The 27,596-nt window shown below is 39.6% G+C and overlaps 1 protein-coding gene across 1 annotated transcript in view; it reads right to left on the minus strand.

Moving 5' to 3' along the window:
- agbl4 (AGBL carboxypeptidase 4) overlaps window positions 1-27,596 on the minus strand; it is a 690,087-nt gene that overhangs the window by 148,132 nt on the left and 514,359 nt on the right. Inside the window, exon 7 of the mRNA XM_048602285.1 lies at window positions 14,994-15,083. Within this exon, the coding sequence (XP_048458242.1) occupies window positions 14,994-15,083 (90 nt within the window). The remainder of the gene's footprint in view (window positions 1-14,993; window positions 15,084-27,596) is intronic.

Genomic DNA, 27,596 nt, shown 5'->3' on the forward strand with positions numbered 1-27,596 from the left:
GCAGATTAATTGCCATACCAATTAAACTAATATAATGAGAAGTGTTGTACACAAAGGCCATTTCAAAATGTGCCATGGGTCAGGAAGGTGAGAACAAACATATCTTCCAATTAACGAGAGCCAAATCTGTTTTTTTTTATTCTCAAAGAACTAGACAGGAAGAACTAAATACATAAAGTCTTCATTAGAAGGTAATTATGTTTTCGAGTATACAGTGACAAGATGCCAAATGACTGTAATGATACTTACTGATCTGGACAGAGTCAGAGAGTTGTATAAACATACACATTTGAAACACTACATTGGAATTATTTGTTGCTTGAAATAATTGACCATCTGCTGCCTAAAGTAGGAACTGTACAACATACAAAATGAAATTACATGCATTGGTATTTTAATGCTCTGGACATTTCAACGTATAGTCACAACTTTCATCCTATTTAGGATGCCTTTCTTTCTTGTCAACCACAGATTCCTCTCACTGCTGTTGACAGGACCCTCAATCGTGTCAAACCCATTTCCTGCATTTCTGTATTAATTTTAATTTTCATTCTTCTAATAATTAATACATACCAGTAGGTCATGAATATCCTCTGGATCTTTCACTGGAAAAGTATGTATTTGCATCTTGAGACTTTTGTGTGATTTCAGACAAACTTTTTGTGAATCGTGCAGATTTGGTTACAAAACAGGCATTGGCAGAGCTCCAATTACCTCTACTTTAATTAATTGTACACTGGCCTTGGCATCCTACACTATTCCAATGAAGCTCAACAAGAGCTCAAAGAGTATTACCTCTTTTCTCATTTAGACATTCAATAGCATTTTGGACTCAACTTGAGTACAACAGTCTCAGACTATGGCCTTTGCTCCCATTTTGTTTTGAACTTTTTGGTTTGTTTTTGGAAGACAGCTATTGGTAATGATTCTGTTTCCCTATTTTCAACTCCCCTAAGCAGTTCTTGTATTGGTTTATTCAGTCTATTATCTTTTTCTAACTTAATCAGAGAAACGTAGAATGGTTACAGCACACAAAGAGCTCTTTAATGCTTCATTTTCATACTGGCTATCAGCAAGAGCCAATTAGCTGGAACCACTTCCTGCCTTCTCCTCATAGCCTGCAATTATTTTCTCCATATAAATATCCAATTCCCTTTGAAAACCACAATTGAATCTGCTTCCATTGCTCTCACAGGCAATCCGTTCGAGATCTTATGTACTTGTTATAAAAGGCTTTTCAGCCTGTCATGTTGCTATTTTTTTGCTAATCACCAGAAATCTGATTTTCTACCAAATTTTCTTTCACCTTTTCTATTTTAAAAAGAACAACCCCAACTTTGCTGATCTACCCTCATCACTGACGTTTACCATTCCCAGAACCTCACCCATTAATCTGTACTACAGCCTCCCTAAAGTGTGATGGTAAAAACTGGGCACAATTGAAGTTGAATGTGTATCTTATAAAGGTTCACCATCACATTTTTGCTTTTGTATTCTATGGCTTTATTTATAAAGTCCGGGATCATATATGTTTTATTAACAGCTATCAAACCTGTTCTGCCACTATTAATGATTTGTCCACATATACACTTAAGTTCCTCTGTTCATGCATCCCCTTTAAAATTTATTTCATATTGTCTTTCATTGTTCTTCCTACCAAAGAACACAAGAACATGAGAACCGGGAGCAATTCAGTCCTCAAACACTTTTTTGCATTAGAATTGGCTCCTGTCTGCCCATTTAACAGACCTGTCTGTGTTCTCTTGAAGTCTATCACTAACCTTTTCACAATTCACAATATTACAAGTTCGTATTCACTGCAAATTTTTAAATTGTGCCTTGTTCACCAAAATTGAAGTTTTTGCAACAAGTCATGTGGTCCTAATCCTGACCCCTAGGAAATGTTCCGCCACTCTGAAGAACAACTGGTCATACACTACTCTTTACTTTTGTCACTCACTGAATTTAGATTCCTCGCAACCACGGTCCATTTTGTTTAATTGCCGTCAGCTTGGCTGGTATTTCATGAAATGTCCTTTGTAAGTCCATATATACATCAACCACATTACCCTATCAATCTGCTCTGCAACCTCATCAAAAACACCACCAAAATAATTAAACACAATTTGCCCTGAATGAACCTATGCTGGCTTTCCTTAATCAAAATACATTTGTCCAAATGACTACTAATGTTATTCAAGATATTGTTTCAAAAAGCTTTTTTCCGTGCATGCGGTTAAACTGATCGGTCTGTAACTGTTGATTTATCCCTACATTCTTTCTTGTAGAATGGTGTAACATTTGTAATTTTCCAGTTCTCTGGCACGATCCCTCAATGTCATGAGAACTGGAAAATTACGGAGTACTTTAATCACTTTCACTCTTACTTAGTATCTTCTGATGCATCTGATTCAATCCTGATGACTTGTCAACTTTAATTACAGCCAGCCTTTCTAATAATTCCGTTTTTGTTGATTAAGTTAAACGATCACTTGTCCAAATTCTCAACAATACAGGGAAACTTCTTGGAAAAAAAGGAGAATGAAGACATGCACATGATTGACATGCCTTTCCAGATGCCTAGTCTGTGCATAGCACAAAATGTTTAGGTCAAACATTCCACTGAGACAATCCACTATTCCTGCAGCACTCTCTTTGTGCTGTTATTTTATTTCAAATGTGCTGTTGGACCACCTGCTGTCCTTGCAATACCATCTTTCCTCTTCGGCTTTAACTTTGCTCTCTCCAATGCTTTCAGATCCTAACATTTCTTTTAGTGCTCTCCCCTTCATTCACTTATCACAGATTTACACTTTTGTTCTAGCCCCTCTTCCTCTTTTCCCTTGCCTCTGTACTTCTCAAATTTGTCTAACTTGTTCCAGTTTTAATGAAAGTCGATCAACCTGAAAAGTTAAAGATGTTTCCGTGCAGAAGATGCTGCCAGATATGCTGTGTATTTCCAGAATTTTCTATGCTTATTGCATTAATATATTTTCTTCATGGTGCTTTGATCTTGAGAACTGCAGAGATAGCGGCCTACAGTGGGAACAGTACAACTTGTTTCACAAGATATTTTGCAACTCCTGTTAATATAAAGATGGAAAAGCATAAAAGTTCATAAATTTAACACAAAATGATAAATGGACCAAAGGAACAAGAGATCAGGTGGAGACCTAATTTGAAAGAGAAGTATGAATCAGTTTGAATAACATTTTTTAAAAACTGATAATAATACAGAAAAATAAGAAGGCACAGAAATACAGAAAGTGAAACCACAAAATACACCTACAAATTCACAAATGAACCAAATATTATAAACAAGGCGATTGAAGAAGTTTCATGCATGTTCTCATCATTAATATGCAAATATATATGAAACATTTCAATGTCATGCATTAAAGGCATAGCTAAGGAAATTCTCCTCAGGCAATAGTTTTCATTATTGCTGATCATCAAAGGTCATTGAACATCATAGTCATCAACAGACATGGTGCCCTTACTACAGTATAGAGTTAAATTGGCATCTAATACGATGCTTGTGCAAGACTTTTGCTCAGAGACTTACATGTAACCTTTTAGACAAAAACTGCAAATCTGAAAAGGGTGGATGGTGCTTGAAATACACAGGAGATCAAATAACATTTCTGGAATAAGAAGAAATAAATGATGGTTTGAGTATGAACTTCTTTAGAACTGAAGACTAGACTTGGGTATTTTTACGATTCCTACTCAGCAGAAATTACTTTCTAATGTCCCAAAATATTGGAGAAAGACTTGCTGACAATCGAGGCATCCAAATGAATTAGCTGGTAAACTCTTTCAATATGTAAATCAGGGTCCTATGATACACGTAGAAACTTGATTATCATTTTACCATGGTACCAGATGGATTGTGCATGTACGAATTCTGTACAAATATAGTCACCAGTCAAGAAAATTAGTAGCTTAGAAAATAACTTTGAAATTACTACCACAACAAGCAGGAGCAATCCACAAGAATCCACAAAAACAATCTGGACTGTTGCCAATGAAATTGGTTGGGCAGATTGTCTAACGAACACCCTCTGTCATCCACTTTGCTCCCAGTTCAATCAAAATTCAATTTTAAAGCTGACGGGCACAAATTTATTTGCTTTTTCGGCATATTTCCAAAGTATAGTTGGAGCAAGGAAATTTCTCATGTGGTGAGAAATCATGCAGTTTGCACCAATTTTCCATCATAAAATTCCCTGGTACCTCCATTGATGTACCAGGGAGGACTGACATTTGCATACAAATGTCAAACTGCAAGTATCTTTGCAGCTAAATCTAGATTTAACTAGAAGGATAATTATACGGTATGATTGCCATCAGTTGAGACAGTGGAGCTGAAGAACATCTAAGTCTAAACGTTCTGAAGAAATTTGTTTGTACTACAGCAAGAATACAACTTTTGTTATTATTTTTGTTGCTACTCGACATAGATCAGGATTTAATTCTTATTATTTCTTGGAGGGTAAGATTACCAGCAGAACTCTACTCACAAGAAGACTTGAATATAATTTAAGGAGTTTTTAAATTCAGTTATGTAACGTGGGAATTGCTGGGTAAGCCAACATTTATTGCCCACCCTTAATTACTCTTAAGAAGGTGATGGTAAGATGTTTGCTTGAACCACTGCAGTGCACATGGTGTGGGCATATGTACAGTGCTGTTGACATGAGGAGTTCCGGGATTGGGACAATGAAGGAATGGCGATATAGTTCCAAGTCAGGATGGTATGTGGCTTTGAAGTAAGTTTGTAGGTGATGGTGTTCCCATGTATCTGCTACCCCTGTCCTTTGAGATAGTAGTGGTTATGGGTTTGGGAGGTGTGGTCACAGAAGCCATAGTGAATTGTTGTAATGTATTTTGTATTTGGTACAGGCTGCACCAGTGCATTGGTGGTGATGGGGGTGAATGTTGAAGAGGTCTGATGAGGTACCAGTTATGTTGGGTGTTTTGTTCTGGATGGTGCCAAGACTCTTTTGATTGATGTTGGTGCTGCATTCATTCAGGCAAGTGCTCCATCATACTTATGAATGGTGAATAGGCATTGACAAATAAGCAGGTGAGTTACTCACCACTGTATTCCAAGTATTTATATGGCCAGTCCAGTTCTGTTTCTGGTCAATAGTATTGAGCAGGATGTGTATAGTGGGGATTCAGTATCAATAATGCTAAAGGCCAGATAGTTAAGTCTCTTTTAGGACTGAGGAGAGTGAAAACAACCTCTCCTAGTGGATAGTTCTGCCACAGCCTGGGTGGTTAACTGGGTCTAAAAGTTACTCTGGTTTAAATCAGTATCCTAAACCAGCTGAGGCAGAGTATGAAAAAAGGCCTCTGTGCAATTAGCACAGACTACAACCTGCAGAGAGTGGAGTGTGTCAGTTTGGAAAGTGTGGGACTTAGATCAAGGTGGGGAGGGAGTTTTACTTGCTGCTGTTTTGCTTTCCTAACTACTTTCATGGATTAGTGCAGGCAGGAGCAGTTGTAGAGCATAAGAATACAAGAAATAGGAGCAGGATTCAGTTATTCATCCTATCAAGTCTTCCCCACCATGCTATAAGATCATGACTAATCTGGCCCAGGCCTCAATTCCTCTTTGGTACCCACTCCTCAAAGCCTCAACTCTTCAATGTTTCAAGAATCCATCTATCTCCACTTTAAATATGCTCAGTGATCTAGCCTCCACTGCTCTCTGGGGTGGAGAATTCCAGATATTCACTACGTTCTGGGAGAAGAAATTCATTCACATCTCAGTTTTAAATGAATGTCCCCTTATTCTACAAGTATGTCCCCTGGTTTGAGATTGCCCCACTGGTGGAAGCAACTTCTGAACATTGAACTTGTCAAGCCACCTCAGAATCTTAAACAACAACAGAAATTGCTGGAGAAACTCAGCAGGTTTGGCAGCATCTGTGGAGACAGAAACAGAGTAATGTTTCGAGCCTAGTGACCCTTTTTCAGAACTGCTTCTGGAATCTTGTATGTTTCAGTAAGATCACCTCTCAATCTTCCAAACTCTGAAGAATAAAGGTACAACCTGTTTAGCCATTCTTGAGGAGTCAACCCCTTCATCCCAGGAATCAGCCTAGTGAATTTGTTTTGAACTGCCTCCAATATCAGTATATCTTTCTTGAATATAGGACCAAAGTCTACACTGTATTCCGGGTGTGACTTCACAAGGTCACTGACCCTATACTGTTGAGGTAAGACTTACATATTTTTAAATACCAGCCCTCCAGCAATAAAAGCTGGAGTTCCATTTGCCTTCTTAATTACTTATTGCACCTGCACACTAACATTGGTCTTTGTGCACACAAATGACAAAGAGTATCCTCAATGTTAAGACGGAACTTCGTTTCCATCAGCAATTTGCCCACCAATACTGCCATGGATAGATGCATGTGCCATAAGTAGATTGGTGAAGTTGAGGTCAAATAGATTTTTTAATCTTGCTAGATCCGCCTCCACTGCCACAAGCCTAGTAAAGCAGCTATGTTCTTTCAACCTTGACCAGCTCAATCTGGAGTAGTACTACCAAGCCCACCTTGGTGACAGACATTGAAGTCCTCCAAAGAGTTCATTCTGTGCCATTTCACTTGTGCCTGTGCCTGAATCACCCTCAATACATTTGCCAGTGGTATTCAACATGAGAGTCAAGTTAATTAGCGTACCTAAAAAAAAAGTTGGTAGAAAAAACAGCCCTTGTGTTCAGATTGGGGAGTGGGGCCACGATGCTCAGGTCAGGGCTAGGGCCTCCTATGCTTAGGTAGGCGGCAGGACCAGCTTGCTCAGAGTGGGGGTAGGCCATTGCATTCAGGTAGGGTGTAGGACCCACACCCAGGCCAAGAACAGCACCCACTTCAATGATTTCAGTTCCAGGTGAAGGTATCAATCAATCTTGGTTTTTTTTAGTTGGGAGTTGCTGCAGATTTCAACTAAACAATCTCCAGTGATGAACCTCAGTGTTTCCTTGAACCATACTTTCCCTTTGCTAGGTTCCTCAATTGGGCACTGAATGACAATGAATTAGCATACCTGAAGGCCACTACCAAATCTGAGAAATGGTCTTTGCAGATTTGATCAGAGGGAGGTAGGAGGACAGTGGAATCTCCAGTCTGCATCTTCCTGCCTGTTTACATGCACCAACCTCCAGACTCACAGAGATAAGAGGGCTTTAAAAAGCATCATGAATGAAAAGAGGAGAGAAATAAAAAAATAATGATTGGAAAACTGATCAATTTCATCATACATTTAAGTTTTCCTCTTTCTAATCAAATCTAAGGGTAAAATATTCTTTAGCAAGGTAAAGGTTAATATTAAATGAATTTTCACAGGTTAGTATTTAACTTTCTCTATCGACATGGATCAGAAAATCATCGATTGTTGGGCATTATAGAGGTAACTTTCTAATAACTGCAGTGGAGGTTGCTCACAGCATTATTTTCAGAATATCAGCAGAAAGATGCCACAATTGTTAAGAACCACATCCAGCTTTCGTCTAATAATAATTCTAAATTCTAGTGCTGTGTCAGCCAAAAATTAATAATTTATAACTATATTTGTGAAAAAGATATGTTTTGTCAAAACTTTTCATCTTGGACTCATCAGGACAAATCACAACAAAAATCAATGTAAAAGAAAACAACATTTTTGCTGTATGACATGAGAGACATTGGTTGGGCATGTTCTGAGTCTAGGAGACACTGTGGAAGTGAAATTCATGAAGTGCAGTTGTGTAAAAGGCAGATTTTCAAATCCTTTACAAAATTTTCATTTTCCCAATGGAAGAGACAATCAGGCAATGTAAAAAAGGGTATGAGCTGATTAGACCAGCCAGTGGAAACCCTTAAGAAAGAAAGGGATGGCCTTTCTAGTGATGGGAATGAGATGGTCAATCATTCACGACTATGTGCATTTCATTGCACTAAGAATGAGATCTGAAAATCTAGTGCTTAAGCTCCCCTATCATTGATGTTGGAATGAATGAATTACACCATTCCATTGCATCTTGTTCAGTTCCTGAGCTTCTGCTGGATGCACCTCCTTGAAGGATCTATTAATGGGATGGTGTCATGACCACGGGCCATAACCCAGAATCACAACCACTTTTAATTCTAAATATGTGTGTTTTTTTTAAAAAGGAGATACAGCCAAAAAAGAATGTGGATGTAAAGTCAGTCTGGAGAGGAACTTTGAAATGTCACACCAGTACAGAGTCAGGGAAAGGTTTTGGGGCAGATTTGTAGCTCGGGTTGTGGGTGTTGAGGTTGTTGAGGTTGGTTGGCTGGCCGAGCTGGTTTCTTGTTTCGCAGACGTTTCGTTACCATGCTTGGTAACATCCTCAGTGCAGCCTCCAATGAAGCGTCGGTGTGTTTTCCTGCCTGGTTTTTAAACCCTGGGGTCCATTGAGATGGATTGCCTCACTTCCGATTTTCCTTCGTAGTGGAATGTATATGGGGTCGAGTTCAATGTGTTTATTAATAGCATGCTTCGTGGAGTGCCATGCTTCTAGGAATTCTCGTGCCTGTCTCTGCCTAGCCTGTCCCAGGATCTTGGTGTTGTCCCAGTCAAAGTGATGGTTCTCCTCGTCCATGTGGATTGAGATGAGTGAGTATTAGTCGTGTCTTTTTGTAGCCTGTGTGTGCGGCTTTTCGGCTTTTGTGAGGAGACACACAAACTTATAAACAGCACCCTCACCAGAATAAAATTCACCAGAGAGGAGGAGAAGAACAAACGGCTCCCATTCCTGGACGTCAGACGTCATGGTAGAGCGCAAGACAAATGGGGAACTGCAAAAGAAAGTACACCGAAAAGCCACACACACAGACCAGGTACTGAACTTCAACAGTAACCATCCCAGCACACACAAACAAAGCTGCGTGCGAACACTATTTAAAAGGGCAACAACACACTGCAGTAACACGGAACTATGCCAAGAGGAAGAAGAATACCTCTTCCAGGTTTTCAAGGATAATGGATATCCAAAGAATTGGGTCAGAAGATACCTACACGAATAGCATCAGAAAGATACTACACACCTTGACACACTCATCACACTACCCTTCGGAACTCACGACAAGACTCCTACGACCGCTGGGCATCAGAGTGGCACTCAAGCCCACGTTAACCCTATGACAACTGCTCACCCGAAGCAAGGACCCACTCCCTGCCATGGACAGGACCAATGTCATCTGCAAGATCCCCTGCAGAGACTGCGAGAAACACTACATTGGACAAACAGGAAGGAAACTAACAACAAGAGTACATGAACACCAACTGGCTACAAAAAGACACGACCAATACTCACTCATCTCAATCCACATGGACAAAGAGAACCACCACTTCGACTGGGACAACACCAAGATCCTGGGACAGGCTAGGCAGAGACAGGCACGAGAATTCCTAGAAGCATGGCACTCCACGAAGCATGCTATTAATAAACACATTGAACTCGACCCCATATACATTCCACTACGAAGGAAAACTGGAAGTGAGGCAATCCATTTCAACAGACCCCAGAGTTTAAAAACCAGGCAGGAAAACACACCGACGCTTCATCGGAGGCTGCACTGAGGATGTTACCAAGCATGGTAACGAAATGTTTGCGAAACAAGAAACCAGCTCGGCGAGCAAACCAACCTCAACAACCTCAAAGAGTCAGGGAAACTTCAAACGAAAAGACTAAAAAGGTAAATATATCAGGAGACTGACTACCCAAACCTCTCTCTGCAAGAGGCCATTTTTTGCTGACTTGTTTGCATTTTACTCTTCCAGGGATATACAAAAATGGGGTTGAAAGCAAGCTTCAAAGCTCGTCTGTCTGTTAGTCCTAGTGCGTGGACTGTTATGCTGTGAAGATCACAGCTTTGAGAACAGCCATTAAACACCCCTGCACTGTAGGTAAAGAAAGGTAAAAAACTTTCTCACTTAGTGTTTCCACAGAGCCACAGCAGGGAAAGGAAAATTTTAATAAACCTGTACCAATATCAATGCCACTGGTAATATCCACTGTAACAGCCACAGTGTTTTACTAAGAGAACAGGGTATGTTCACTGATGTTAGATTCTATCCACAACTCCTCAGATAATGTAGTGCAATTCCACATGCAACACAACCTGGACAAATTCAGGTTCGAGCTGATTAAGTGGCAAGCTCCACATATTTCAACTGATGACAATCTCAAAAAACATTCTAACCATTTTCCCATCACATTCAAAATCAATACCACCACCAAATCCCCAGCAATAAATATCCTGAGGGTTGCTATTGATCAGAACATTAACAAGAGCAGCTATTGTGGATTACAACAATGGGTCAGAGGCTAGATTTTCTGTGGCAAGTGACTCACCTCCTAACTTTCCTGTGGAGGCTAAGAGACATTATCCACTAGCTGCTTCAGGCTGAAGGTGGCTACAATTGTTTCCCTTGTCTTTGCTCTGAAGTGCTGGGCTGTGTCACTATTGAAGAGGGGCATATTTGTGGAGCCTCCTCTGCCAGTTGATTATTGAATTGTTCACCACCATTCATTACTGGATGTGGTAGCACTGCACAGCCTTGATTCAATCTATTGATTGCAGAATGGCTTAACTCTGTCAATCACATGCTGCTTCCTCTGTTTGGCCTGTATGTCCTGAATCTATCCCATTAGACAAGGTGGTATTGTCACACAGCACAAAGGATCATGTCTTCAATGTGAAAATGGAACTTCATCTCCACAAGGACAACACAGAGTCATAGAGTTAAACAGCATGGAAACAGACCTTTCGGTCCAACTCGTCCATGTGAACCAGATATCCTAAACTGATCTGGTCCCATTTGCAACATGGTGGTCATTCCAATCAATACTGTCATAGACAACTGCATCTGTGAAAGGCAGATTAGTGAGGATGAAGTCAATTAGATTTTTTCCTCTTGTTGATTATCACACCGCCTGCTGCAGATCTAGTCTGGTAGATTTGAGCTTCACATTCCAGCCAGCTAATTCAGATGTGATGCTACAGACACTCAAGTATTAAATACGGAAGTTCCTTACCAGAGTACATTGTTAGATGTGGTGCAAATTACATGGTCTGCTGTGCACTGAATCATGTCAACCTTGCTTGAATGTTGACATTCTGTTATTTGGTAACTTCAGGTCTTCTTCTAAATGGTGTTCAACATGGAGGAGCACAAATTCATCAATTGAGGGATGGCAGTAGACGGAAATCAACAGGAGGCTTCCTCACCATGACATTAGACATCATGGGGCTGGGAATCCTGTGGTCACTTCCTCCCAACTGTATATCACTATGCCACTGCGCCATCTGTTGCTTTGTTCTACTGTTCACACAAAGCGCATGCCAGAACAGTGTTAGAGGGGTCTGAGGCATTGGCTATAAGATTTTATTCAGTGAGAATGATTACGTCAGGCTAGTGCTTGACCAGTCTGTGGAACAGTTCTCTCAGTTTTCGTTAAGCCATTCCAAAGAGTATTTAAATCCAAACCATTTTTTTTTGGTCATTCATTAACCAGACCAATTTTTATAGCAATCTGATACTTCATCATCATCATGCATGAGACTAACTTTTTTATGATGGAATTTTTAAAAGTAATTTCTTGTATTTAAATAATTTAGCTGCCGTGGTGGGTTTCTGGATTACTGATCCAGTAGCTTTGTCTATTCTAGTATTCCTGATCTCTCAGAGATTATATAATAATTGATGAAAAAAAAGGAAAATTCACAATGCAGAATTTGGATTTCATTTTGACTTTAAGCAGGGAATGTTACAGGGTCAAATATCTTCAATTTGAAATGTGTTTCGTTGTACTGGATCTGGGTGCGTGAGAACAGATTTTGTTTCGACTTTCTAGCACAAATGTTGAAATTCTAAAAATGCCAAAATACTTCACTGTATCATGTAAAAAACAGATAAATGTACTTGAGCCAGCAATTAAAGGGAATCTGTTTAGACACCAACAATATACAATGTTACATATTCACAAAATGGATAAAGGATATGTTAAAAGGTTAGCGAGTCAGAACTTCTGGAAGAATGTTGAGTGTTGCTAAGGAGGAACGTGAATTAAAATTCTCTGAACAAAACTGAAACTATTTTGTTCTTCACACCTTTTACTTTGTTAAACTAAAAATATCAGGAACGTTAATGATCCAATCGATAAAGAGGTTCATCAGAATCCTAGTTATGTATCTCAAATGTGAATAAGGAACATTACAGAGAAATGACAATTGTGATTATAATAGTAAGTGCAGATTACTACAAGATTACAAAACAAAGAGCATGAGGTGGATCAGACAGCAAACTATCTTCCAGTACTTTAGAAATACCAGCAAACATACTCTTGATAACTCTATACGTACTCACTGAATGCTTATATATGCATACATGTATTATATTAGAAATGGTCATAAGCAAAAATTGATTCACAACATAGTGGTCATGGTCATCAGGTACTTGTTTTAAGCAATAGACTTTTATCCCAGAATCACTTTCAGCCACAGCCCTGAGTAATGGATGAAAGTCTTCTGCCTTTGGAACTGTGAATTAAAATAGTCAAAATAACTTGAATTTAACTTCTGATGGTCCATTACACAAAATTGCCTAGAACTTGGCACAAACAGAAAACAATTTTGTCATTCCTTTCTGAGGTTCTTACATAAGAAAATTAGAAATGGAATATTGCCACAGCTTGAGTTCCTCTCATTTTTAAGACTCTCTATGCCCTTTATACTACCATCTCTCAGATCCTCCGGCCTCAGTGGGGCTTGATTCAATGTCTAAAGACAAGGTTGGCTTCTGTTTACAGAACTTGCACACAATAATTTGCCTACTAGTGTAAGAAAACTTAGCATAAGGCTCCATTACCTGCAATTCACCTCTGGTTTCTCTCATTCTTGAGGATTTAAGGAAATCCTCTTGCATTGCAAAATGGCTTCAGTTGAAATATCATGGATCTCTGTCTCATTCCCAATTACCTTACAATCAGAAGTTGTGTTGTTTGGCTATAAAGATGGCAATGGGACAACTTATTTTTCCTTTAAGATATATTATTGATAAATATCAAGAATTCAAATGGGTACAGACCAATATGGAAAATCATGAGCCAACTTAAAACTCTCAATAGGTAAATCCACAATGAAGCTATGTATCAGGAGCACAATTTGTAATATCCACTTCATAGAATCCTGATCTAAAATTAATAATGTTTCACAGTAATTTAAGTTTTGTGAAAAGAAAAGCAACATATTAAGACAGATATTAAAACACTTAAAGGCTGAGCTTTGATGTGTGAAGTGGCATTTTCTTGACTTTCCTCATGTTCTAACATTTGTTACCAAAGTCTAATAAACTCATTAAGGGTTTAATCTGGATGCTATAATTTGACCTTGTTGTACTGAGAATGTGATATAATAAATGCCTGCCCTTGAAAAGGCCACAAAGCAATTGCAATTTCCATCAATTTGCCTTATGAGACTAAAGGGTAATTTCAATTAAATCAATCTTGGAAACCATGCTAGATGAGCACTTAATTAGCTCTGAAGGAAAATTATTACACTAAAGAGATTCTGTCACAATCTTTTGTCTGTGCATGTACTGCCACTCCTCACTATCAGCCCTGTAAGGGAAAGAAGTTACAAGTAGCATACTGGTATCTCTATAGCTATTACTTTCTCTTTATTAAACAAGATGGAAAATTTCTGGAAAAAGATGAACATAGTTGTAAATGCAAATTTGTCCATCAATAAATTAAGATTCAGCAGCTGTGTACATTACTTTTTTGAATCTTTTGCAGTTTTTCTATTTAGTTTCACACATGTAAGTTGGTCAATTGTAGTCACTTAACAGTGACAGCACTTCAGAAGATATGTCAACATATTATTCAGGAGAGTTATCCCAGAAACAATCAAAATACATACACTATCAGAGATAGATATCAGAAATGATGATACACAATCAAAGCTGTGAATTCATTCTGACTGCACAACAAATAACCAAAATTAATTTGGCTGGACTAAGAAAACCAGGAGAGTTCCTACCAATTCCACAAAAATTTCCAACCTGTTGCCTGCTCATGGGCAAGCACCCGACTTAAAAATTATATGAGGTTTTTGTGTTCTCAGTAGTAGTACAACACCAGCAGAATCAACTGTAACAAATCACAGCCCTTTTAACATTCTGCTTGATTTTCTTTGAAGTCAGTTAAAAAAGGAAAATTTAACTGGGTTTATAAATTTTTTTATTACTTGGATTCTACAACTTCCTTAGACAAACTTTGTCCCATTCTTTAACACAATCCATTAGCACAACATTCAAAGACACACAACAATGAAAACAAACATCCAGGTCAATGTCCACAACAACAGGGCAGACATGAACCAGGGTTGCTTTTCAGTGTTTCCACTAGTGATGGAGGTATTACTATTTTGATAATGGCATAGTGTGGCTAACTACGCTGTTTAACCTAGCAAACTTCTTTCTGGTACTTTAGAAAGCATTCTAAGATGAGTGGCCAGAAGACCTATCTTTATTAAATTTGCTTGTAATATTACAACTGAGGTCCTATTGGTTAGATATTGCATGCCATGCACATTTCATTCATTCCTCCTGGCACTGAACCAGATGAAACAGGCATCCTTATAAAGACTGCTGGAGGCTGTTCAGCAAACAATCAAAATTAATTTTGTGGGATTAAAAGAACCAGGGGTGTCCCCAGTATGTCCACAAAAAAACTCTTACCTATTGCCTTCTCATGAGCAAGGAACCTCATTGCAAATTCAACTTCAGTATTATATAAATGATGAGGAATCCTTTTTAAAATTATTTTATCTCATGTGTTCTTTATTAATCCAAAATTCAGACTATAGTTTTAAAATAGAAAATAAGAATTACTTTCAGTAATGTTAAATAACCACTATGATGTTTTGTTTAATCAGGGTCTAGGTTGAGAGTTAGAATACAATACTAACCCTGGCACACAAACGATGCAGGTGATTCCCCAGGGTGTACGCGGGCTGTGATGAAAACAATCTTTTGTTCTACTCCTGGATTGAGATTTACTAGAGAAAAAGGGAAATGAACAAAAATCAACAATCAAACAAATTGTAAAGGTACCTGTCTATAATACTTACAATAAAGATTCTCATTAATAATCTTAGCTATCAAGTGATTTTGTATAAGAGTTAATGCACCACCATTGTCAAAATGTTACAATTGCAAATTAAGTAGGAGCAATAAAATAAAATTATCATGAAAAACAAATTTTATTTATACTTAATTTTATGGATATTTTGTTTGAACATCAGAAGAGTATTTGAAAATTGTGTTGATAGCAAATATTAAAAAAATAATTGCATGCTGATTTCATTCTATTCGACTGCTGGCAGCATTATATCAGGCAATGAATGCATATACTGAATGAAGGTATTGAAATCTTGCAGTAAAACATCCCAAATTGCCAATTATATTGTTAACCCTTTTCGTTAAGGTATCTAGGAAACCCACAATTAAATTAATTTCTGAAGACATAAACTTAATTCCCATTAGGTTCCACTTTAAACCCATGCGGCTAAATTCTGTATTATGGCGCAAAGGGAAAACATATTTTAGGTTATGGAAAGGAAAGAAAAACTTCAGTATTAAAATAGTTTATTTTAAATTATTATTTGGTTTGTTTCTTAAACAGTCATATAGCTATTATTTGAAATTCAGGCATGTTTGCCAAAAATGAAAACAGTATCCTTGTTTCTAAAATTTCTTAGCTCCATGGAGGAGGAGTGAATCATATATATTTACATTAATTTCTTCATTTAAATCTAATGAATGCAGTTGCATCAAGTCTGAACATTTGTCCTCCAAGAAAGATAAACATAAATGGCATGGTATAAATGAACCAAAAAACTTTTTCATTAACAACATTGTAATAGGCTATTCAGAGCAACGACCATTTTAATGTATTTCTACATAAATGATCCTCATGGAAAATTCATAAACAACTGAATTTCCTTACATTCTAAAGCGTTAAATTGCATTGTAGATAACATCATCAAGCTCTCAACCTACCTCTGGTATATTTTTCAAATAAATGCATATAAAGTATTCAAACCGTTGGATCAAATTCAATTAGCCTTTCATCTTTGACTATTCCAAAAGGTAATTTCATTCATTGATCATATGTTACTACTGGAGACCTCCAATGAAAAACAGCACAGTTCAAAAAATTGATGTTTACACTGCTTTAACCCTAACTCCAGTTCACAATCCTTTCACATACAGCTTAATGACAAAAGTAGAAAATCCACTTTTTTGGAGAAGTAATACAAAAGCACTTAGCACTATGTAGAACTAGCTTTATTCAGTTCTTAATAATTCATGCAATAATAGTAAAGTATTTAAAACTACAAACATCAAATCTCAAATTTTAATCTACATCAAGAATCAGGGAAGACTTTTCTCATTCATTCATGGTATGTCAGCATCACTGGCTGGGGCATTTATTGCCCATCCATAGTTACCCTTCAGAAGATGGTGGTAAGCTGACTTCTTGATCTGCTGCAAGCAATTTTGTGTAGACACACCAACAGAGCTGCTGAGGAGGAACTTCTAAGAGTTTAACTTGGCAACAATGAGGAAGCGGCAATATATTTCCAAGTCAGAAAGATGAATGGCTTGCAGGTGGTGTTGTTCGCATGTATCTGCTACCTTTGTCTTTTTAGGTGGTAATAGTTTGGATTTGGAAAGTGCTGCCTGAAGAACCTTGGTGAATTTCTTAAATCCATCTTGTGGATGGTACACACTGCTGCCACTGTATGTCAGTGGTGGAAGGAGTAAATGTTTAGTGGATGCTGTGCCAAACAAACGGGCTGATTTCTCTTGTGTGGTGTCAAGCTTCTTGAGTGTTGTTGGGCTGCACTCATCCAGGCAAGTGTGTAGTATTCCATGGCACTCCTCACTTGTGCCTTGTGGATGGTGGACAGCATTTGTGAAATCTGGGTAGATGAAGTCAGGAACCGAATGCACAGCAAATCCTTAAGCCAAAAGAAAAAGAGGATTGGACGATCCGACTCCCAGGTGTTGGCTACATGCCGCTGGTCAGAGCCAGCAAGAAGCAGCAACTGGCCAGTGAATGGCAGTAGAATTATAGGCACTAGGAGGTCACAGCCATCATCAGATGTACAATTTCCAGCAACAAAGCTAGACATGCTGTCTACAGGGGAGGAAATGGGCTAGTGGTATTCTCCAGAGACACAGGTAATGTTCTGAGGACCTGGGTTTGAATCCCGCCATGACAGATGGTGGAATTTGAATTCAATACAAAAAATCTGGAATTAAGAGTCTACTGATGACCATGAATCCATTGCCAACTGTTGGAAAAACCCATCTGGATTTACTAATGTCCTTTAGGGAAGGAAACTGCCATCCTTACCTGCTCTGGCCTACATCTGACTCCAGACCCACAGCAGTGGTTGACACTTAACTGCCCTTTGGGCAGTTAGGGATGGGCAATAAATGCTGGCCTAGAGAAAACAGCAATGCAGCATTCTCATTTGCAGGGCAGCAACTTGGAAATAGACAACTTCATTCTCCAATTGTTGAGGAAGTAGTGATTGCTGAAGGACAAAATTTATTCTTCCTTGAAGAACTTGCAGATGGACTGGAAGATTTCTAGCAGGGGCTAAAATTTTATTTTCAAAGGGTTCTTCCTGAGAGTTTTATTGTGGGCTGAATTTTGATTTTTTTTGATCTTTAATCTCGGCCCAACGTGGCAGGCTCCTCCTGTGGCAGTCTTGACGCAAAGTGGAGGTCTCGTCCCAGTTTGGAGGTCTTCTTGTCTTCAGCATCCAGGTATTCCAATGGCCTAGCAGGCGGTCTTATCCAAGAGTGGCAGTCTTGGCCCAGCATGGTGATCTTCTTTGGGAGAATCCTCCAGCATAGTATTCACCAGCATGGCATGGCAATCTCGGCCCGGCTCGGGGTATTCCATTGTTCCTAAGTCAACTTTTCCTGAGTTAACTGAACTGTGATGAACTTTGTCACAATTGTATTTTTTTATTATTAAGTATGACTTCTGCCAATGTTGTAGGTGCCATGGTAGGGCAAGTTTTAAAATGTTTCACTGTACTTTTCATGTAAAAGTACATGTGACAATAAATTTTTATTGTATTGTGTTCTATCCACTTTAAGTTTCTTGGATACTAAATTCAATCACTGTTTCCTTTAAGGATACACTCACACCGCATATGAACACTGCTGGAATCAGCAAGAATCAAACAAAAGGTGAATAACTTTTGTGCAAGAAGCAAAATATAATTATGTTATGGCCCTTGTGAATTGAAATTGACCCTTTTAAGCAAAAATGGAAAGAAACACTCAACTATGAAAGCCACATTAATGGATTATTGATTGAATTATTTGTAAACATTACATTGAATTGAAACCACAGTAAATATATTTCGTGCATTAACAATAAAACAAGTGACCAAGGAAATAAGTTAAAGGCAATAGATGTGGAAGGTTACAATATATTCCTCATGTTAATGCAAAAGGTTACAAGCAGGAGGGAAGGTTGGGAGATGATGGTTGAGAGAAACCCATGGTAAAGTCAGCGAGTCAGATCCTCCATTTCAAATGATTCAGGCAATATATTTTGATTTCCATGTTTTCCCTTCAATTTGTGCAAAAAACATGCTGCTGACTCGCCTGATGTAATGTCAAGTCCACTATCTCAAGGACCAGAGCAGAAATGCATGCACAGAGAACAAGGGCAGCACTCAGGCTCAGTGATATTTTCCTGGAATTACTGCTGGATGCTGCAGTCACTTAGAGAAGAGGCATACTTTATCTCCGCAATGAATGAAGAAATCTGTAGCTATCACCAATAAACATAGTTGGAGTTGCTGATGAAGTGACCAGCAGTGCCTCTTGTCCTGGTCTTAGATGCAGTACAGAAAGTAGTTTTATGATATAACCAGGTTAGTGAAAAGTACATCGCTAACTAGTACATACATTTTTGCCGAGAACTCTATTTCATTCTGTTTTCGCAAGCACATTCATCTCTCTTCACACCTACTTAGATTTCAGCAGATGCCATCCTTTGATTTCTCTGCACTTCCCAACCTCCCCAAATATTCAGCCACTGTTGCTACACACAAACCACTTGCAATGTGATACAACTGTTTCATTGTTTACAATTCAAAAGTGAGATAGAGAAGATTAAAAAAATATATCCTTTCATGGAGGTGGACATCATTGACAAGGTCAACATTTGTTGCTCATCCATAATTATTCTTGAACTGAGTGGTTTGCTAGGCCATATCAGGCATTTAGAAATAAACACATTGCTGTAGTCTAGAGCTACATGTAAGACCAGATCAGGTAAGGATGGCAGAATTCTTTCTCCATAGGATTTTACTGAATTAGATAGGCTTTTATAACAATTGATGATATTGCTGTGACCACGATTACTACTTTTCAACTGCAGATTCTTCATGAATTGATTTTAAATTACACCAACTACAATGATGGGATTTGAAAGCATTTCCCTAGAAGATTAAGATTTGCGCCTGGATTACTAATACAGTGATGTTGCAATGTACCACCAACTCTTCCACTGGTGGTAGGAACATCTGTGGACAGTTCTCAGCTGGGGAAGTGGGGGCCAGAGGTTTGTGGGCAGATAGCACTCAGCTGGATACAAACACAAAATACTGAAAGACCACAATTGAGAATGAGAATGCTGGAGGCCTATCAGGAATGTCATGAGGGATTGACAGATGTGTAATATATACTCTGTAGTAGTGGAGAAGATGGAAAAAAAATCTTTCTCATTGCTGTCTTAAATAGGCAGCTCCTTAAACTGAGCTGATGCGCTGTTGTCCAAGACTCACCTGCAAAGGGAAACAAGGTCTCTGCATCTACTCTGCCAAGCCACCTAATAATCTTATATGTTTCAATAAATGAATCTTCAATGTGTCAATAAATTTCTTTCGGGGAGCAGAGGAAACTGCATATTAAGAGGCAAGATTCAGTAACAATGAGATGTTATTGCTTGCAAATTGGTCTCTCACCATTCACTAGATTCTCACAGAGTCATACAGCACAGAAACAGTCCAACCAGTCTATGCTGACCATAATCCCAAACTATTCTAGTCACACCTGCCTGTTCCTGGCCCATATCCCTCCAAACCTTTTCTATTCATCTAGCCATTCAGAAAGTGGTTGCAGAAACAGCCTTTTTTCCTTAGCATCGATAATCTCATTTTTCTGAACTCACCATATGTTCACAACTGACTCATTTTTGTCCACATCGCTCAGGGGTGAGAAAAACTCAACCCATATTGTTGTATCAAACCACATGACAAAAGAATTTGGAGGTAAGAGTCACATTTCCATACACCTCCTCCTTTTAAAAGTTCTCCTGATCCAAACTTTCCTCCTGAATGCCTTCCTACTCCTTCACCTATAATTCCGGATAATGTGCAGAATACAACATAACAGTAACAAATGCCATCTTCAGACCAATCTAAGCAGCTGTAATCATGGAGAGCAGGTACCTGTAAGAGGTATGCCAGAGAGGCAGATATGCATTTGTAGATGCGGAGAGCTTGTTTCTTGTTGTGGCCCACTCATTTTAGCTATTGACATTTGGAGAAATTTACGAAACTCACAATCCATACAAACAAGCGCCTGCCTAATGCCTTATGTCTTGTAGACAGTCAGTGCCTTGACTTGTTTTTGATAGCACTTTGGAAGGACCAGAACTAACAAAAAACTTAGGAACATCATGATCTGTGCAACAAATGGCAATGTCTGGCTCAGCAAATAGCAAATATACTTCTCGAAAACTTGCAGGTATCTGCGACTGAATGACATGACACTGCTCTTCAGAGAAGCTGAGGTGGCAGAACCTTACTTTGTACACCCTATTATATAGGTACTGTCTCCTATGACCTCAGTCTATCTGTTGGACTGCTCCCTGCTGTTCTGCACTGATTCCATCAAGCCGGTTATTTGCATGAAGCCAATTGCACCTCCGTTAAATCCAAAAGTGGATGCATTGGAATCAGATTGAATTGTGCTTCAATTTTCTCTGACTTATTTATTATCTATCCAAATCCAACCTAACGTTTAGTGGTGTTAATAGTTTCACATATCATTGCTCTTGTTTATTATGAAAGCTTGGCATTTGCAATCTTTAAAAAAAAAGTCTAAATTGCGCAAGTGGGCTGCAAACCATTCAAATTATTGATGCAAAAGTCTTTGAAGGTAATTATCGAGTTTGATAACCTCAATTCACATATAAAAATCCATTTCTCACATAGCTTGCAAACTGAGCTATAATTTCAAGTTGAGCATTTAAGTGACTAGCTGAAATGTTGAAAATGAATTATTTTGTTAAAATTCTATTCAGGTTGCCTATTCTCCAATCCATATAAACACAAGCTTAGTTGTAAATACCACTGCAATTTTAGAAAATCAAATCCGCCCTTAACACTTGTGAATGAACATATGCTTATCTGACTCCACTTTGACAGATGCTGAAGTATTGCTTGAAAGTATTCAAAATAAACCACAGAACCTAATTCAAAAAACAAATGTCACACAACACAGGATACGGAGTAAAAGAAATAAAGTTATCAGTAGCAACCTTTCTTTTATAGTTAAACATTGAGCGCAGTATTTTGTGGATGTGTAGATATGGATCTCCAGTCTCAGAGGGCTACAAATGGCCAGAAGCCTGAAACACGTGTCAGAAGCTGGATGCTCAAGGCTCACACTAAAACAAACTCTGGGAGACATTTCAATATTACAAACAACAGCAACAACCTGTCGTACTCCAGATTTTGAAAGAGACTGAAATCAGAAGTAGGCAAAGGCTAAGCCTGGAGCTGTTTATTAAGACTTGGAGATAGTGAGGACTGCAGATGCTGGAAGCTAGAGTCAACAAATGTGGAGCTGGAAAAGCACAGCAGGTCAGAAAGCATCCGAGGAGCAGGGAATTCAACATTTTAGGCAGTCCTGACGAAGGGTTTCGGCCCGAAACACTGGATTCCCTGCTCCTCGGATGCTGTCTGACCAGCTATGCTTTTCCAGCTGCTTATTATGAGTTCTCTTGATGCTAGAAGCAGACTGATTAAAGAAGTCAAAGCTGTATAATTAAAGCTGTTCAAAATCCAGTTTCAATCATGTGACTTGAGTTTTTGTTTGAGATTTGCAGCTAACGATTTGATGTCCCCTCATCAAAAACCATTGTGTTTTGTAGCAGATAACTGGGTTGTTGCTTGCATTGTATCAAGCTTAAGCGGTTTTGGTTGTGTTCTTTCAAACCATACCAAGTGTCAAGAGACATTGTATGAAATTCCTTTGTGTTGGGTGACTAGAAAGTTCATGCTACTTGAAGGTATCACATTCAAGAGAGATGCTAAGTTCACTTTTATATTAATAATTTCTGGAAGCAGCCAACCTTTCCATTCTGTGTTTGATAGCACCATTTCAAATCCAGAAAGTATGCATTTAAACAGAAAAAATGTTTTGTAAAAGAAAAATTAATGACTGAAGTTTACCATATTTTGTCTGCGTCTAATTTTGTCAAGTTACATGGAGGGTTTCTCTCCACAGGATCTAGCAAGTTTTCTTGTGTTATCACCTCATTAACCACCTACTCCACTTCTAAGGCGTCCTTTAGTCTAAGGCTGGCCCAATTCTCCCAATTGCTGCAGTTGAAAGAACTCACCACTGGCCAGCTATCCCAGAATAGGCCAGCTTCCCTGGCAGTGGAGCCATTTTAAAAATATTGTTGTCCATCCAGAAAATAGTTGGAATTCTAGACTAGCTCTGCAAAGCTACACATAGTTTGGGGACATCAAAGCAGACAAGGGGAAATTGGTGCCCCACTTTGCTGGCAGGGACTTCAATGTTCTGATAGATGACGAAGTGCAGAGGAGGAATTTCCACTTCCTCCAGGGCCATCAGAAAAGACCACACTGCCAAACCTAGTCTGAGGCCACTACCCAGTTCAGTATGATCTCCAAAGTTCATAGGACCAGTCAGCAATGCAGGAAGAAGGTTAATGATCCTCTCTGCTGCAACAGGGTAAGTGCCACCAACTTCCCTCTGCTACTTCACATTCATTCTATCTCAGCTATTATAGACACCCCCCATCAATACTACCAATGCTATCACTTTCACACACAGCACCTTCCTTCACTAACTCTCACCCACCTTAACAACCACAGACTACAAACTCTGCATGTCCTCTCTGTTGTCTATTTACTTGCTCGGCAAACTTCACCACCTTTCCCGTACCTGCACCAGCTCTAAAGCTGGTACACACAACGTCATCTTCTTTGACAACCCTCTTTCTCTCATTACGGAGCAGGGTGCTGCCCACCGTTGCAACCTCCTCCCAACCCCATGACACCTTACCGACCCATGCTTGATCTTATATATTGATTTGACACCCTGACCCCTTCACTATAGTAATCCACATTGCAACCCACCATTCTGTCTCCAATTCCCACCATTAAGACTCCCGGAACAAAAACAAAGTTGCTGGAAAAGCTCAGCAGGTCTGGCAGCACCTGTGAAGGAGAAAACAGAGTTAATGTTTCGGGTCCGGTGACCCTTCCTTAGAACTGATGGTGGCTGGGAAAACGGCAGTTTATATGCAGAAAATAGGGAGGTGGGTAGGGTAGGGAGTAAACGATAGGATAGAGCCCAAAGAGAGAGAAAGACAGTTGGACAGACAAAGGAGTTGCTAACGATCAGGCTGGGAGGGTGAATAGTTGTTAATGGGGATTGTTAGTGACTAACAACAGGGGCTGTAATGGCATACTATGTGGTAACAAGGCCTAGTGTGTGGGGTGGGGGGCTGGGACATGGGACAGTTTAGGCTGAAAAATTATTGAACTCAATATTGAGTCCGGAGGGCTATAGGGTCCCCAAGCGGAAAATGAGGTGTTGTTCCTCCAGCTTGCGCTGGGCTTCACTGGAACACTGCAGTAAGCCAGAGACAGAGATGTTGGCCAGGGAGCAGGGTGGTGTGTTGAAGTGGCAGATAGCAGGTAGTTCAAGGGTCTTTCTTGTGAGCAGAACGTAGATGTTCTGCGAAGCGGTCGCCAAGTCTACGCTTCGTTTCCCCAATGTAGAGAAGACCACATTGTGAGCAGTGAATGCAGTAGACTAGATTCTGGGAAGTGCAGGTGAAGTGTTGCTTCACCTGGAAGGTATGTTTGGGCTCTTGGATACTGATGGTACTGAGGCAAAAGCGCAGGTGTTGCACGTTCGGTGGTTACAGGGGAAGGTGCAGTAGGGCTGTGGGGGGATGTTGGGGTGAAGGAAGTGTGCACCAGGGTGTCCCGGAGGGAACGGTCCCTGCGGAAGGTGGACAAGGGAAGGGAGGGGAATTTGTGTTTGATGGTGGCATGCCATGAGATATGCCATGATGGTATAGAGAGGCTAACACATTTTAGATACCAGTGTCCATGGGAGTGGGGTGTGTATTTCTGCTGCTTCGGACCATGTCCTGGGACATTAGTGCTGGGTATCCATGATAGTGCTTCATAGGAGCAAGGAGTGAGCTGGTATCTACTCAGAATTCTCACCACCTAGTTTCCCCATGATAGGTGATAGGATGGGAGACTGCACATTAATGAAGTGAAATTACATAATAATGAGGCTGTTAATGAGTGATAATCCATGCCACTCACTAGCAAGAATCCCCTTTCACTGTTCAACACTTGGTTGGAAAATGGGACTTTTTGCCCTTGATGTCAAGAAGGTCCTTCCTGGACATGTTACCCGATTTTCTCAACTTTCTCATCATAGCCCACATCATTTAGGGGCTGGAAAGATTCTCCCCTAGCTGCTTAATTTCAGCACTGTTACTTTGAGTATTCAAACTGGAAATAACAGATGCAGCAAGTAGAAGATCTAGAGTAGGAGCAGGAGCTTTTAGCAACAGCAAAGAACCCAAACATTATTTCCAATGAATACCATCTAAGGCTCTTTAGGGCACAACGTCTGATGCCATAATATTTAGACTACTTTCATTTTCAGAAATGCACAAGCAGGAATTCCTCCAAAATCCTTTGGTTGTTTGTGATGTTACGTGGGTGCCTGTGCAGCATAAGCACTTGCATAAACTATTTGGGCTGAATAGCATATTTCTGTGCCATATATTCTAATTATTTAGTAAATCCAATGTATTGCAGAAACCCTGCTTCACAGATTAAATTTCCTGTTAATGAGATACCAAATTTTACAATCAATGAGTGAAAAGCTGATAATTTCATAATCGATAATGTAGCGAAGAGATGATAATTACATTGTAGTAGTTATGGTATTATGATTTGTCTCATAAGGAGCAGAACAACATCCTGCCCTTTGCGAAGTAAATTTTGCAGGTATGAGTGGAGCCACAAGTGCAATATCAGATATTAATGCAGACAGTTCCTGGTCCAGTTGCTCATTTGCAAATGAGAATCTCATCACGCCACTTGTGAAAAGTATAAAAGATGGCACAAGTTGTTCTTGATGTTGAAATGGGTCTAACCGTACTTGTAGTCTAATTCTGCCAATAATGGTTAGTTAGGAAAAAGAAAATGTATGATCCATGTGTCAGTTAGAAAATATTTATCTTAAGGTTAGGCCAAATGAGGAAGGTGATTCTGAAGTTCGACAAGAATTAAAATTTCAGATTGATAACTCTATTTCTCTCTCCACGAATGCTTCTGGGTCCTCCTGAATGTTTTCAACATTCTTTGTTTCCATTTCAGATTTCCTAAATCTGCAGTATTTTGCTTTTCTTAGCTACCAGGTGTTCACCTTTTTCAATTTGATCTAGTACTAATAATACTAGCTATGCAGTAATATTTGATTTGACTGATTTGATTTCACTGTACCTAAGTACAGTGAAAAGTTTTGTTTTGCAAGCATGATGCAAGATCAACATTAGATTTGAAATTAGAGGGGTCTGGTCAGCAGTCTAATAACAGCAGGGAAGAAGCTGTTCTTGAATCTGTTGGTGCATGTGTTCAAGCTTCTATATCTTCTGACCGACGGAAGAGGTTGGAAGAGAGTGTTAGGCTTCCGTGGTGGTCTGGGCTGTGCACACAACTTCCTGTAGTTTCTTCCAGTCCTGGGCAGAGCATTTGCCATGCCAGGTCATGATGCACCCAGACAGAATGCTTTCTTTGGCGCACCTGTAGAAGTTGGTGAGGGTGCTTGTGGACATGCCAAATTTCCCAAACCGCCTGAGGAAGAAGAATCATTGTTGGGCATTCTTGACTGTCGCATCTACGTGGGAAGTCCAGGACAGACTGTTGGTTATCATCACTCCTAGGAACTTGGTGCTCTCGACCCTCTCCACATCAGCTCCGTTGATGTAGATTGGGGCTTGTTCTCCTCTTTTCTTCCTGAAGTCAATGATCAGTTCTTTTGTTTTGATGACAATGAGAGAGAGAGATTTTTATCATTGCACCATGACACCAAGCACTCTATCTCCTTCCTGTATTCTGACTATCATTGTTTTATTATCTGACCTACAACAGTGGTATCATCAGCAAACTTGTAGATGGTATTCGTATGGAATTTGACTACACAATCATGGGTGCACAGGGGGTACAATCGGGGGCTTATCCTTGCAGGGTGCCAATGTTCAGGATTATCATGGAGGAGGTGTTGCTGTCTATCTTCACTGATTGCGGTCTGTGGGTCAGGAAGCTGAGGATCCAGTTGCAGAGGGTGGAGCCGAGACCTAGGTTAGCCTGGCAGGGATTATGGTGTTAAAGGCAGAGCTGTAGTCGATAAGTAGGAGCCTAATGTAGGGGTCCTTGTTATTCAGGTGTTCCAGAGATGAGTGTAGGGCTAGAGAGATGGCATCCACTGTGGGCCTGTTTCGCCAGTAGGCAAATTGCAGGGGATTGAGGCAGGCTGGGAGGCTAGAGTTGATGTGGGCCATGACCAACCCCTCGAAGCACTTTATGATTATGGAGACCAGAGCCACTGGGTGGTAGTCATGGTAGGTAACAGTGTTGCATAATCTGCAAGTGGCTATACTATTTTCCAGTAAATCTAGTAATTACAAAATACTTTCTCACTTTCCACAGTTGGATGAATTTTCTTTGGTTTAAAAAGTATTGTTGAACTGAGAGCCAAACTGATGCCAAAGTTCCTCTGGACATAATTCCCTGACACAACCACCAATTTATAGGTCACTGAGAGGTCAACCAAATCCCATCAAGGCAGAGGAGTAGGGTGGGATCAGCAAGTGGTGGAGGAATATAAATGTCACCACAAGCACATCTTTGGTATCACCTCTTCAATGAGATTGGAAACTTCAGAGTCGGCTGTATTGGGGTTTTGCTGGAATTATTCCCTATGATCTTCTCGTTCGTTTATTCAAGGGCTTCAGTCCCTTTGATGAGACACACATTCATCCATCAGTAAGCTCCATATCCCACCCAACTAGGTATATCCATCTCTAGAGCTGGTTCAGTGTGCGAATGAGCCACCTGAGCAGGAACTGTCTACAGTGATATCTGGTATCACACTTCTGGCTCCACTTACATCTA

The sequence above is a fragment of the Rhincodon typus genome, chromosome 10, assembly GCF_021869965.1.
Source record: "Rhincodon typus isolate 14 chromosome 10, sRhiTyp1.1, whole genome shotgun sequence".
NCBI classification, from domain to species: Eukaryota; Metazoa; Chordata; class Chondrichthyes; order Orectolobiformes; family Rhincodontidae; genus Rhincodon; species Rhincodon typus.